The following is a 12,770-nucleotide window of genomic DNA, read 5'->3' as shown; positions in this document are numbered from 1 at the left end:
GCCAAGGTGCTAAATGTGGATCACTACCTTATAGGAATCTGGAGAGCAAAGACTCCTGTCTTATATTTTTCCCTCCTCCCCATTGGAAAGAAGCAGGATGTGATTGACTGCTGGCAGAGAGGCTTCTTTCTTTTATTTTGTTTTTCATAGAGTCCTTTCTTAGTGTAATGTGTGCTTGCCATCAGAGATGGGGAAGATAAACACATGTAGATCTGTTGAGTGTAGTAACTGTTCACAATAAAGTGCTCCTTTCTGTTTTTCAGCCTTCTTAGATTCTTCAACCCTGCAGCTGTTTTTTGACCTGTATCATTCCATCCCTCCTTCATTTTCTCCTCTGGTGAGTTTCAGGTTTGCAGATCTTATGACACTGGCCACATACAGGTGTTAAATTTCTACCGGGGGGAAAAATCGTCATTCTCCCAGTAGAAACTACAAGCATTCATTCACTTTCTCTGGTGGGAAACCTGCCCCTTCCAGGACAGAGAGATTTTCCAGGTATCCATGAACGCGTATAGGCTCCCGTCCTGGTCGGGTCCAGGAAGAGAGGGGAGCAGCAGCAGCAGTACATCATCAACCGGGGTCTGCCCAGTTTGGGGAAAGAACTAGGGCCTTTGTCCTGTTGTTGCCCCTGTTTCCACCACTTTTCCATGCCATGTGCCTACAGCCCTACTTCTTTGCCCACAATGGAGCGGAAGATGCGCTCCTGAACGTGGGTCCCAACACAGACTGATCCCCATTCTGGGGAAGGCATGGAGAGCAAAGGAAAAGGGGCAGCTGCAAACTAACACTTGTACAGTAGGTGTTCTCTTTCCTGGAATGACTTGTAGTGGTGAAAACTTCTCAAACATTTCCACTGCTAGAAAGGAACTGTTGGAGGCTACTAAATACTAAGAAGTGTTTGCAGTCCTGATGCTTGGCTTCCGGTTAAAATGGTAGACAATGAGTTCAGAACAGCACCTAAATAGTTTACCAGTACAACATGTAAAAAAAAAAAAATCAAAAAAAAAAAAAATCATGAAGCTGGTCCTCAAAGAATCCATTTGTAAGCACCTGGAGGGGAAGATGATGCTTAGGAACAGTCGGCATGGATTCGCCAAAGGCAAGTCATGCCTGACCAACCTGATTGCTGTCTATGATGAGATGACTGGTTCTGCGGATGCAGGAAGAGCAGCGCACATGATATACCTTGCCTTTAGCAAGGCTTTTGATATGGTCCCTCACGACATTCTCACAAGCAAGATAAGGAAATATGGGCTGGATGAATGGACTGTAAGGTGGATAGAAAACTGACTGGATCGTTGGACTCGGAGGATAGTAATAAATGGCTCTGTCTGGCTGGCAGCCAGTCTCAAGCGGAGTGCCTCAGGTTGGTCTTGGGGCCAGCCTTGTTCAATATCTTCATCAGTGACCTGGAAGACGGGATGGAGTGTGGACCCTCAGCAAGTTAGCAGATGACACCAAGTTGAGGCGAGTAGTAGGTACGGGCTTGGATTTAGAGAGACCTCGACAAATTGGAGGATTGCACCAAAAGAAATCTCGTGAGGTTCAGTAACGACACGTGAAAAATCCTGCCCTGAGGATGGAACGATCCCACGTCCCGATACAGGCTGGAGATCAACTAGCTAAGCAGCAGCTCTGCAGAAAGGGACCTGGGTGTTGCAATGGACAATAAGCTGAATATGAGCCAACAGTGTGCCCGTGTTGCCAAGAAGGCTAACGACATACTGGGCTGCGTTAGTAGGAGGGGTGGTAGCATATTGAGGGAAAAGGTTCTTCCCCTCTCTTCTGCACTGGTGAGGCCACATCTGAAGTACTGTCTAGTTTTGGCCCCCCACACTAAAGAAGGGATGTGGACAAATTGTAGAGAGTCTAGCAGAGGGAAATGGAAATGATTAAGGGGCTGGGGGACATGACTTCTGAGGAGAGGCTGAGGGAACTGGGCTTATTTAGTCTGGAGAAGAAAAGGTGGGATGGGGGGGATTTAATAGTAGCCTTCAACTCCCTGAAGCGGGGTTCCAGAGAGGACGGAGCTGGACCGTCCTCAGTGGTGGCAGATGATAGAACAAGGAGCAGTGGGCTCAGATTGCAGCAAGGGAAGTTTAGGCTAGATATTAGGAAAAACTTTCTCAGCAGGAGGGGTAGTAAAGCAGTGGGACAAGTTACCCAGAGAGGTTGTACACTCTCCATCCTTGGAAGTTTTTAAGACCCAGCTAGACAAAGCCTTGGCTGGGATGATCTAGTTGGGGCTGGTCCTGCTTTGAGGAGAGAAGCTGGATTGGATGTGACCTCCTGAGGTCCCTTCCAACCCTCACTTTCTATGATTCTGTGATCGGGCTGTGCAAATTCCTCAACACCGAGTTGTTGCATCCAAAAATGTTTTGACCCACAGTTGCCCTTTTGCCCTTACCTTAGCCCTTGAGAACCTCAGAGTGCTTTGCAACATAGTAAGCCTTCTACACCCCCATAAAGAGGACTATAGAATAGGATTCCCAGAGATGATTTACACAGAGAGAAGTCTTACCCCCAAAATTATGTAGTGAGCAGGTAGCAAATCTGCCAGGGCCCTGGTGCTGAATTCTACTCTGTGCATTGGACAGCGTTCTGCCAGCCAGTGGCTACATAGCTTGGGTTTTGAGCTCTTGTGTGAAGTTCCTCATTCTGTGGCTGAGCTCAGTCCGCGCATCTCTGACAAGTCCCCAAAATGTCCCTGGCCAAACCAGCATGAGTTGTGCAAAGCCTTTTTTTTCTTACCTGGAAGTTGTTCTGAGCTGCACACACTGCTGGTGCAATGGAAGAATTTGCAGATGCCCTTCAGGTCCCATATTAAGAGAAGCTGCTTTGCATCTGTGCTCCAAGAACTATAAGAAGTGGTCGTCACCGGTGCTGGTTAGGGGTGGGAACAATTTATATTGTTATGCTACTGGCGTATGCTTCTCTGAAAACCATTAAGTTATTTGGGTGTGGCGGAGAGGGGGTAGCATAGAACAGGCACTCCAGTACTGTTGAATAAACATTTTTCCATTTTCATTGCAGCATTAGCTCTGGCTGGGGAGGAGAGGATCATTTCAACGTTGCTGTGTATTGGTGTTTTGTTTTATTTCATGAGAGCAGGGAAGAATGGAAGTGGTCGCTTCTTTCTAGTGCTCCTTAGTGAAGACAGAGTTTGGAGCCTTAAATATGCAAGACAGATTTAAAAAAAATCTCACGCTGTTAAACAGAAATCTAAAGCAATTAAGCCAGTAATTGCTCTGAGTTCTTGGCCATTACAGCAGCAATCAGAAAGGCTCAGCAGCCGAGCAGGTAGTCATTAGGTTGGTCAGAGGGAACAGAACTTGCCTCAGCATGAGTTGCTGCCGCACATAATTAAGTCTCTTTTTAATGTTCTTAAAGTTCAGAGCCCCATTCTGGAGTCTAGTAATAGCTTCCCTTGTGCCACTGAAGCTCTGGAATCTGCCTTCTGTTTCAGAAGTGGGGGCTGAGCTGGGAAGCCCTTTTTAATATTTCATCTAAGATGCATATCTCGCCTTTCTTCTTCCTCTCCTCAGCCCATGTTAAGTTCTTCTAAGAAGAGAGTGGCTGGCTTTTCCTAATGCTGCAGGTAGATTTTTCAGGTCAGCCTTTGTTTACATGCATGAGAAATTAGATGAGGAATTAGACATGAGGAATTAGAGGACGCAACCTGTATTTTCTGCTTTCGGCATCTGGAGAAATCCCCTATTTCTGTTGCCACATGGCAGCATAGTGGGAATTGTAATGTGTGCTTTGCCTAAAGTCGGATGTTTATTAAGCCATCAAGCTGGAGAGATGATTTCTTTATAGCGCAGTCCCTTAACCCCCTTCGTAATTTATTTGCTCCTGCTGGATTTCTCCTGCTTTTCTCTCTTCACAGAGAGAGAATTTTTGGAAGTGGTTGTTAAATTTTAAGGCTGCCCCTTGAACCAGACCGATTGATTGATTGATTTTTTGCTACAGAATATCACAAACTTGAATGAGCTAGTCTCTCTGGCAGATGCAGAAAACAGTAGGTTGGCCTGTTCCCTTGTGTTTGAATCGCATCTTTTTCTTTTTTTATTCCCTTGGCTGCTTTCAGGTTTTATCCTGCTTAGTGCAGATAGCTTCTGTACGCAGATCCCTCTTTAACAACGCAGAGAGGGCCAAGTTCCTGTCTCATCTTGTTGATGGTGTTAAACGAATACTGGAGAACCCACAGGTGAGTGCATTGGAAATAGATACTGGTGTTGCTTGTGTCTCCTCTGGCGAGGCATATTGCTTTCTGGAAAGAGCTTCCACTACTGTACTTGTCACATTTGCCACTCTTCCATTCTGGTCACCACTTTAGGAGAAATGCAGAAAACACACAAAGGAAATCAGAGTCACTAAATATTTTAAGGAGATGGAGAGTCTTTAAACTTAAAAATAACCAAACGGGCAGTTTAATCAGAAAGCTGAGAGAGATGAATGTGACTGTCAGTTAAGGTAGGGGTTTGAGCTGATGCCTCAGGCATGTTTGTGGGTGTTGGGTTTCTAGCTGGACAAAAGGGGAGATATATGCCAGTTATCTAGAAAACTTCCCAGCCATTGTGATCAGCAAAGCTTGGGAGAATGCTTTTCAGGTGCCACTTCACTAGGGCCAGCTATGAACTTCCTTGGACAAAGCTCTGAGAGAGAGTTATCTGGCACAGGCCACAAAGGAAAGATTAGGTGGTGGTATCTCTTCCTTCTCTCTCTCAGTCCCCTGTTCCTGATCCAAAAAAAAAGCTCTTTAAAGTTTAACAACATTTGTGGAGGGAGAAGAAAATTAAGATATGAAGCACTGTGCTGGGCCCCTGTGGTTTACAGCTTGTCCTTGTGGGAGCGAAGTGCTCCGTGCCTATTCTGGATGCCATGCAGTAGACATGCTTTGCCTGCCTTAAGCTTCACGTTGACTTTTAGCTGCTGATCTGTACTGTGTAGCTATGAGAGAACATAGTGTTTGCACAGTACGGTTGACGCACATCTCCAGCTCACTTAAGGAGGTGGGGAAGCACTCTACCTGTGTTTTAGAAAAGGACCAACTGTGAGTCAGTGACAGAGTTAAGGAAGAAAAAGACCCCAAACGCCCTTTCTCTGCATTACTCAAGTGTGCTGCCGGTCACATTGTTTAATGTCCTTGTCTTTCTTGCCCAGAGTCTGTCAGACCCAAACAACTACCATGAATTCTGCCGACTGCTGGCCCGATTGAAAAGCAACTATCAGCTGGGAGAGCTAGTGAAAGTGGAAAATTACCCTGAAGTCATCCGACTCATTGCCAACTTCACCGTGACCAGCCTACAGGTAGGAATTTATTGCCTTAGGCCTCTTTAACAGGAGAAGAATTTGCTGTCTGTGTCCACTCCGTGCCTTGTACTGTATGGTAGCAGTGCCAGTTATGAGGCCTAGCGGCAAGCCAAGCAAACCTTACAACAGCCGGGTCCTACAACACGGTACTGTTTTTCTGTGAACTTGGTGTGAATGATACAGGAGGGGAGGGTTGTAGTGACAGCTTTGGAGTTATTCCATGCCTCAGCAGCAAAACCTGCTCGTTCCTGGTTATTTTTAGTAGTGTGCATCAATCTGTTATTAAAATATAGTTAAGGGGGTGGTTTTACTGCTAGCAATATGAACACCACGCAAGCTTCCCTCTGGGTTTCTCACTGATATACAGCATACAACTACACCGCAGCTAAAAATCCTTTCGTGGTAATTACAAGCCAACTGGAAGTTTTCATCAGCAGACGTTTAGGGAGCATGGAGCTTTTTGTTGCTGTCAGAGGTAAATAAGAGCAACGTAACTTTAACGCTCTCGATCATCTCTCACAGGCGTGTTGGAGAGAAAGACGGAGAGATGATCATAATAGTGCAGGAGATAAAGTAGGAAGGATCTTTGTGTGGACAGCCATGAGAGGGGACTGAAATGTCTTCTTCACAAGAACCAATTTTTGCGTTTCAGTGTTGCTTTAATGTAGCGTCAGTGCTGGTAATTGTGTATTACGGTGCAACTGTATAATTTTCCTCTCTGGTAGAATGGGTGTTTCTTATGTGGGAGGCGTAAAAATGCTGGCTGGAGCAGCCTGCTAAAATATTTCAAGAAAAGACTCAAACCCAAATCTGCAGCAAGGAAAGTCTGGTGCATCCAAGTGTGCAGCTTGTTGGGGATTTTTTTTTTCTCTTGGGCTGTGGATACTTCAAAGGGCTGCCTTAGAAACCTGTGCATGCTGACCCATTAAAGAGATGGAGCCCAGCAGCTGAGGATTCACTTGCTGCAGTGTTTTTTACAGCACAGGTGTATTTTTTGCACTACACTGGAATGCTAAAACAAAAGGGCAGATAAAGCAACAACACTGTTATCACTGAGGCAATGTATTGAGGTCCCTTGTCCACGCCTTCCAGTTCCAGTTTTTCTGAGCCTTGACTGGAAGCTGGAGGCTTCTGCTCGGCTGACAGTCACGGAAGCTAATTTTGACATATTCTTGGTGCTCTAGCTGACGGGGGTGGGGGGGGAATGTGTGGGTCTGTTCTGGTTGGGGCTTTTTTTGCTCTCTGGTTCTCTTGTAATTTAGATGCTAACTTAAATTCAGTGTTAAATATGTGCAGAATGAAGCTGTGAAGTTTTTGAGCAGTGCATCCTGGATAAAGCTTCTAAATGCTGGTAAAGGATGCAAGGCTCACATGACACTTGGAATCCTAAATGTACTGGTTTTCTTTCTTCCCACTCTGGTTGTCTTCAGCACTGGGAGTTTGCGCCAAACAGCGTTCACTATCTCCTGAGCCTGTGGCAAAGGCTGGCAGCCTCAGTCCCGTACGTTAAAGCCACAGAACCTCACATGCTAGAAACGTATACGCCGGAGGTCACAAAAGCTTACATCACATCCAGGCTCGAGTCTGTGCACATCATCCTGAGGTAAGGGGAACCTTTCTGACAGTGTGGGAAGAATGAGGCAGGGAAAATGCATCTTAATTTGTTGGGGTCTTGGTCTGTCCCTGTATGGACTCTGGGGGAGGAAGTTATGCCTGACTGTCGGTTGAGTTGTAAAAAAAAAAAAAAAAGGCTGAATCAGATGCTCAGTCTTCATATATTACAGTATATTTCAAGTGAACCAAGCCATAAAGATTAGAAAATACATGCATCCAGATGGGTGCCTTTAATATTTAATGCCTGCACTTCAGGTACGAAGCCCTCGATGAACAATCTGCCTGTAATAAAGGTGTATTCAGTGCAGCGTGTACTTTCTCCTCCAGTTCAAGTAGTTGGTGCTGTTTTGATTTATGGCCGCAGCCGCAGCAGTGATGGCCTGGTTTTCTTGCATCAGTCTGTGTACTGCTCCCCAGTTAGCCAACAAAGGTTCAGGCAACCAGGTCTAGGAACAGATGTAGACCTAGAAGAGGCGTAGTCTGTCCTCATGGAGATAAGCTTATGTTGTGACTTAGGCCAGAACTGCTTTTGATGTGCCTTTATCATCTGCTTGTTTTTTGTGCAGAGATGGGCTGGAAGACCCTCTAGATGACACTGGCCTTGTACAACAGCAGCTAGATCAGCTGTCCACCATCGGGCGGTGTGAGTATGAGAAAACCTGTGCTCTGCTTGTGCAGCTCTTTGACCAGTCAGCCCAGTCTTACCAGGAGCTCCTTCAGAGTGCCACCGCCAGCCCCATGGATGTTGCAGTGCAGGAAGGTGAGTGCAGCCCAGGAACAGTCATCACTTGGGGCCCATTGAACTAGGAATCCCCGAAGCCCACTCTCTCCTCATGCGATTATCTGTTTGGTGAGATGGAGTCTCACTGATGTTCCTTTGGGGAGTAGTGGCTGGAATACACTTGGACTTGGCCTGCATATGGGGTTTGTACTGGTGCAACTGTTCTGTGGCTTCTTTAATGTTGGGTACAGACAACTGTCTGCTCTCTAGTGGCTTTATTAAAGTGCCTTCTTAATGGTATATCCTAGTCTCCTTCCAGTATTGGAATGAGCTGTACTAGGATAAACATAGGAGGTTGTCCTGCTTTAATTATACAGTTGCATGATTAAAACAGTAAACCTTTTATGCGTAGAGAAGAGTGTATGGTTGTGAATTGAGCGTCTCTTAGCATATCAGTCAATGCCACATACTTAAAAAAGCACTCTTCTTAATATACACAGCATTTCCAGGAGTCTGCAGAAGGGGGTTTCCTGTGGTGAAATGGTCTTGTATGGTGAACAAATTTGGGTGATGCATGATGAGCCAAAGCAAATGTGTTGATTGTGGAAGTCATGCCTCCCCTTCAGTGAATGGGAAAACAGGTCATTCTGGAACTGTCTGAGCTTCCGGACGTGCATATCACTGATAATCTGTTATTCATGGATCTCCTTATCATGTAGCCTGCTCAGTGCTTTGTTCTGATGTGGTCTGTTGGTTTCAGGGCGTCTTACGTGGCTTGTCTACATCATCGGGGCAGTGATCGGTGGTAGGGTTTCCTTCGCCAGTACAGATGAGCAGGATGCGATGGATGGCGAGTTGGTTTGTCGGTAGGGATGCTAACTGCTTTTTTGCTGGGCTGTTGTATTTTTGAGGACCCTCCCGTCCCCCTGAAAGAGTGACTAGTATGCAGGTGCAAGTATTCTTTCCCTTTAACACTCTTCTCATTAAAAGCAACGAGGTGAGGTTGGCCCCCCTGAAGGGAGAAGCTGAGTAAGCTTTGCCTGGGATTTGTCTAAATTGGGGTGTCTGCATGAGTGTTTAGCAAGCAATTGAATGATTGTGAGGGGAAGAGCATGGAAGATGCTCTTTTATTTTTTTAATGTGTGCTACAGAACAGAACCAAATGCATGGTGTTTTTTGGGGAAAGAAGTTTTTTTCTGGGTTTCTTATATTCATCTCCCTCTTCCTCCCCCACAAACAACCCAGCTGCATCTGACTGTGAACACCTCAAGGCAGTTCTAGTTCCTGTTCAGTAGTTGGCATCCCCCGCAGGGTGGCTTTGGTTCCCGTGTTGCATGTGTCAGAATACTAAGGCCTCTCGGTTTCAGCTTGAATTGGTGTGGGTAATCTAATATGCAGTCTGCGACTCGCAAGCAACATTAGTTTGAGCAGAATTCCTTGTAGTTCTCTTCTGGGATTAGGGGGAGCAAGAGGAGCTGAATCTGTGCCTTTACAAACGTTGTCCTTCTGTTAGCTGTGGTTAGTAGGAGACCGAGTCTCCTCTTGGCTCTTCCTGTAGCTAGGGAGTAACTGGATGGAAGATACCAAAACTTCAAACATGCCGAACTGCCCTCAGGGGTATGATATACACAAAGCAGTCTCATGTTGTTAATCTGCTTGCTTTGATCCTTTCTCTCCGCACTCTTTTCAAAGAAGTAGTCTTGTTTGATTTGCCCCATACATCCTGACTCTGGACTGAGTCAGTGAAAGCCTTTCTCACCGTGATGGCTTATTCCTAGTCATTACCTATGAGCTCCAGCGTGTGTGCAGTGCTCCTAATAAGAAACAAGTTGGGACTTCTGCTTGCTTGCTCCTTAGCATTGTATTGGCACAGTAGGGGATGAAATTCCCTTTTCCAGTGTCAGCACTAGGACCTGGACCCCTCCTCTGGATTAAGTGCAACTTAAGCAGCACACAGGACTTGCACTGACCATTCTGCCTATGGAAAAGTAGTTCACCCAGGACAAAGATCTTGGCCATAACGTATAATATTGCTACTCTGCTCTGCCCACTCTCAATCCAAAATGCCACCCTATAGGGAAAGGAAAAAGCTTGGAATCGGTACCAGGTGCCTTGAATAGCATCTACCCACCCTCAGTGATGTCCAGAGTGCTGTTTCTTGTGATGTTTCTTGTTTTTGTGGAGTAGTTGGGTGTCCAACAGTTCCTAAATGCATTGTCTCCCTCCTTCCAGGGTGCTTCAGTTGATGAACCTGACAGACTCCCGCCTAGCTCAGGCTGGCAACGAGAAATTGGAGCTGGCCATGCTGAGCTTCTTTGAGCAGTTCCGAAAGATCTACATTGGAGACCAGGTGCAGAAGTCCTCCAAGGTACGCCCTCTGCCCGGCAATTGTGAGGAAGCAATCATTTCTTCTTTTCTGTTGATGTTTAAGCTGCTGGAATTTGATCTGTTCTCTTCTTACGAGAAGGAAAGGCTTCTTAGAAGCCACATTCTTCCTGCTTTCTATAATACCCGCTTTTAAATTTTGTTCTGGAATCATCTTGTGGAAACAGTACCTCTTAAGATGGTCATCTGTGTTGGAGAGAGAACCCCATGATTACAGCAGTGGGTCGGGTCTTTGTAGACCCTGAGTTTTAGTCCCTGCTTTAACAGGCTCTTCACAAGAGCAACAACAGGTCACTTTATGTGCTTCTACCTCACTTCTGTATCCATAACATAAGGGTAAATAGCAGTTACATGTGGGGTAAAATACATATAGCACTGAGTACTTAAAAATCATGGACATGGGGAGGCTGTATAAGCATCTGAATGGGAAGGGTGCCGGACTTTGGCATGGCGCTGTTTTGTTTTGGGTTTTTTTGGTAGGTAGTCCATAGGAAGATAAAATGAGCCTTCGAGCTGAGGTCAAAACTGATGCATTCTCTGCCTAAAAGGGCATGCCTTGGAAATGAGGCAAGGTTTACAAAGCCAGGTCTTGGCTTTCCAGCTACCAGGGAAGTTCACGCTCATCATCATGCAGCCCCAAGTTGTGCAACAAAGAAACAAGGCTGTTTTTATTCCCAAAATTGACTCTTAGCCATTCCGTTCACCTGTAGTACCCAGTGCTGGGAGCAAGGACGTTGCAAGGGAGCTAGGAATTTTTCAGCTTGGAGTTCCATTGCCAGGTTATTTGAGGCACAAATGTCATTGTTTCTTTGCGTCCCCATCTGCTGAGGGAACCGCATTTTTCCTAGATTTAAGGTAATCCCTTTTCCCAGGGTGCAGACGAAAGCCCCGCCAGAAAAGTCTGTATCATAGGGATGCAGTGCAGATGTACAGCAAGACATAGATGGGAGGGCCTACCGGGGTCCCAGTTAAAAATGATGCCCAGATTACAGGAAGAAGCGACTGATAGGATGCTGATATCTTCTCCACAGTGGTTGAATAAGGAAGCAGGGGGCTCTCGGGGAAGTGTTCATCTGTGCGTCTCCTGGCTGTGCTCTGAATGCTGTTGCTCTCCTCTCTTCCAGCTGTACCGCCGTCTCTCTGAGGTCCTCGGATTGAATGACGAGACCATGGTCCTGAGTGTCTTCATAGGAAAAATGTAAGTGTTCCTGCATGCTGCCATCAGGGATTCCAGGGTCCATTTGAAGGTGTGAATGGGACATCTTGAACCTAAGGGAGTCATGTCCAGACTTCAGAATAGTAACTGCTGGCTGCTTAAGAAAATGGTAGGCTGTGATCAGGGGCGTGAGTCACGTGCAGCATCCCAGATGTTTATCCACTGTGGAGTCTAGCCTGGGCCATGGAGAGACACAAATGTGATCCTCTGCCAGCTACACCAAAAGAATGGATGTGGTCTTAGGCTGTGGTCTGACATCTGCTTACCAGGGGCAGCCTCAACTGTTGGTGCACTCACATCACGATTGCTGATCACCAGCCACAAATGCACTGCAAGGAGGGGACACCAAGAGGCCCTTACAAATAGCCCGGTTTCATGCTAGCGTAGTGGCAGTATCCTTAAAACTGTTCTGCTTGAGCAGACTCTGACCTGTTGCTGGGCAGCTTCCTCTGGCCTGAATGTGTCAACTGGGCTTTGTGGGGCCTCTGGCAATCTCCATTAGAACTCAGAATGCTTCAGGAGCTCCAGGGCTGAAGCCCAGTGCCGTGCGCCTAGAGGCACATGGCCACCGGCTTTCCCCACTCCTTTAGCAGTGTCCTTGACGTGCACGGTGCCTGCCTAACCTTGCGCACCCGAGCTGCACATCCACAAGGGGTGAAATGGCTCTCCCGGCAGAAGCAAGGGCTACTAGAATTCTGCAGCTGACAGTGGATGGTGCAGGTGCAGAATTGCATACGTCTGCATGTTGTCACTGCCGCAGAATTCTCTTACCCTTGCTGCAGAAATCAGCCCTGGAGTGCCACAGAATTCCAAGGGCCTGGGTATGGGCCAGTGTAGCTTGGGACCCAAGTAGTGAAGATTATCTGAAGGATAATTTTCTAGTCAACCAAATGTAAGTACAGTAATTTTATACCAATATTTTGTGGCTTGTGATGTCTGTGGTTTTGGTGGAGGGTGGAGCTGCTGATGTTGAGTGACTTTTGATGGAAGAACTGACCTCACAACAAAGGAAAACTGAGCAGTCCTTCTGATCTGTCCTTGTTGTCCTCTCCTTTAGCATCACCAACCTGAAGTACTGGGGTCGGTGTGAACCCATCACCTCCAAGACGCTGCAGCTTCTCAATGACCTCTCCATTGGATATCCTTTTTAGTAGAGTCCTAGGCATGCAGAACTTATGTGGCAAAACCTAGGAAGAGCACGCCAAGGTGTTCAGATGAAAGGAGAGAGTTTTGCACATGGCCTAGTTGTTTCTATTCACTGATCTCCTCGCAATGCATTTTTAGCAGATGGTCTTTTCTTAATTCACCATAAACATTCTATAACTAAATGGAGCAGCAACTCCAGTCGCACAATATTGGCATTGATTTTTGTCATCACCTGCTCCCTTGTCCCCTTGGCTGCATTCTCCTGTTGAATGTTTTGGGGAAGCGGGCACATTTACATACAAGTTACCTCTCAAGTGGCCAAGGGAGTTTGAGCACTTGCTACTCGTATCTGGTGGCAGGCATTCCAGTAGG

General features: G+C 46.4%; 1 protein-coding gene across 2 annotated transcripts in view; it reads left to right on the top strand.

Annotated features, from left to right (window-relative positions):
• The window catches only part of XPO7 (exportin 7), a 61,353-nt gene that overhangs the window by 30,534 nt on the left and 18,049 nt on the right, over positions 1-12,770 (top strand). For both annotated transcript variants that reach the window (XM_019514498.1, XM_019514499.1), the window contains exons 8-16: positions 264-337; positions 4,091-4,210; positions 5,167-5,313; positions 6,747-6,919; positions 7,497-7,690; positions 8,412-8,517; positions 9,884-10,019; positions 11,161-11,234; positions 12,310-12,390. In XM_019514498.1, coding sequence (XP_019370043.1) covers positions 264-337; positions 4,091-4,210; positions 5,167-5,313; positions 6,747-6,919; positions 7,497-7,690; positions 8,412-8,517; positions 9,884-10,019; positions 11,161-11,234; positions 12,310-12,390 — 1,105 coding nt within the window. The remainder of the gene's footprint in view (positions 1-263; positions 338-4,090; positions 4,211-5,166; positions 5,314-6,746; positions 6,920-7,496; positions 7,691-8,411; positions 8,518-9,883; positions 10,020-11,160; positions 11,235-12,309; positions 12,391-12,770) is intronic.

This window comes from Gavialis gangeticus, unplaced genomic scaffold (assembly GCF_001723915.1).
Source record: "Gavialis gangeticus isolate Ggan-Ray unplaced genomic scaffold, GavGan_comp1, whole genome shotgun sequence".
NCBI classification, from domain to species: domain Eukaryota; kingdom Metazoa; phylum Chordata; order Crocodylia; family Gavialidae; genus Gavialis; species Gavialis gangeticus.
Note: the sequence above shows the minus strand (reverse complement) of the source record. Positions and strands in the feature narration are given on the sequence as shown.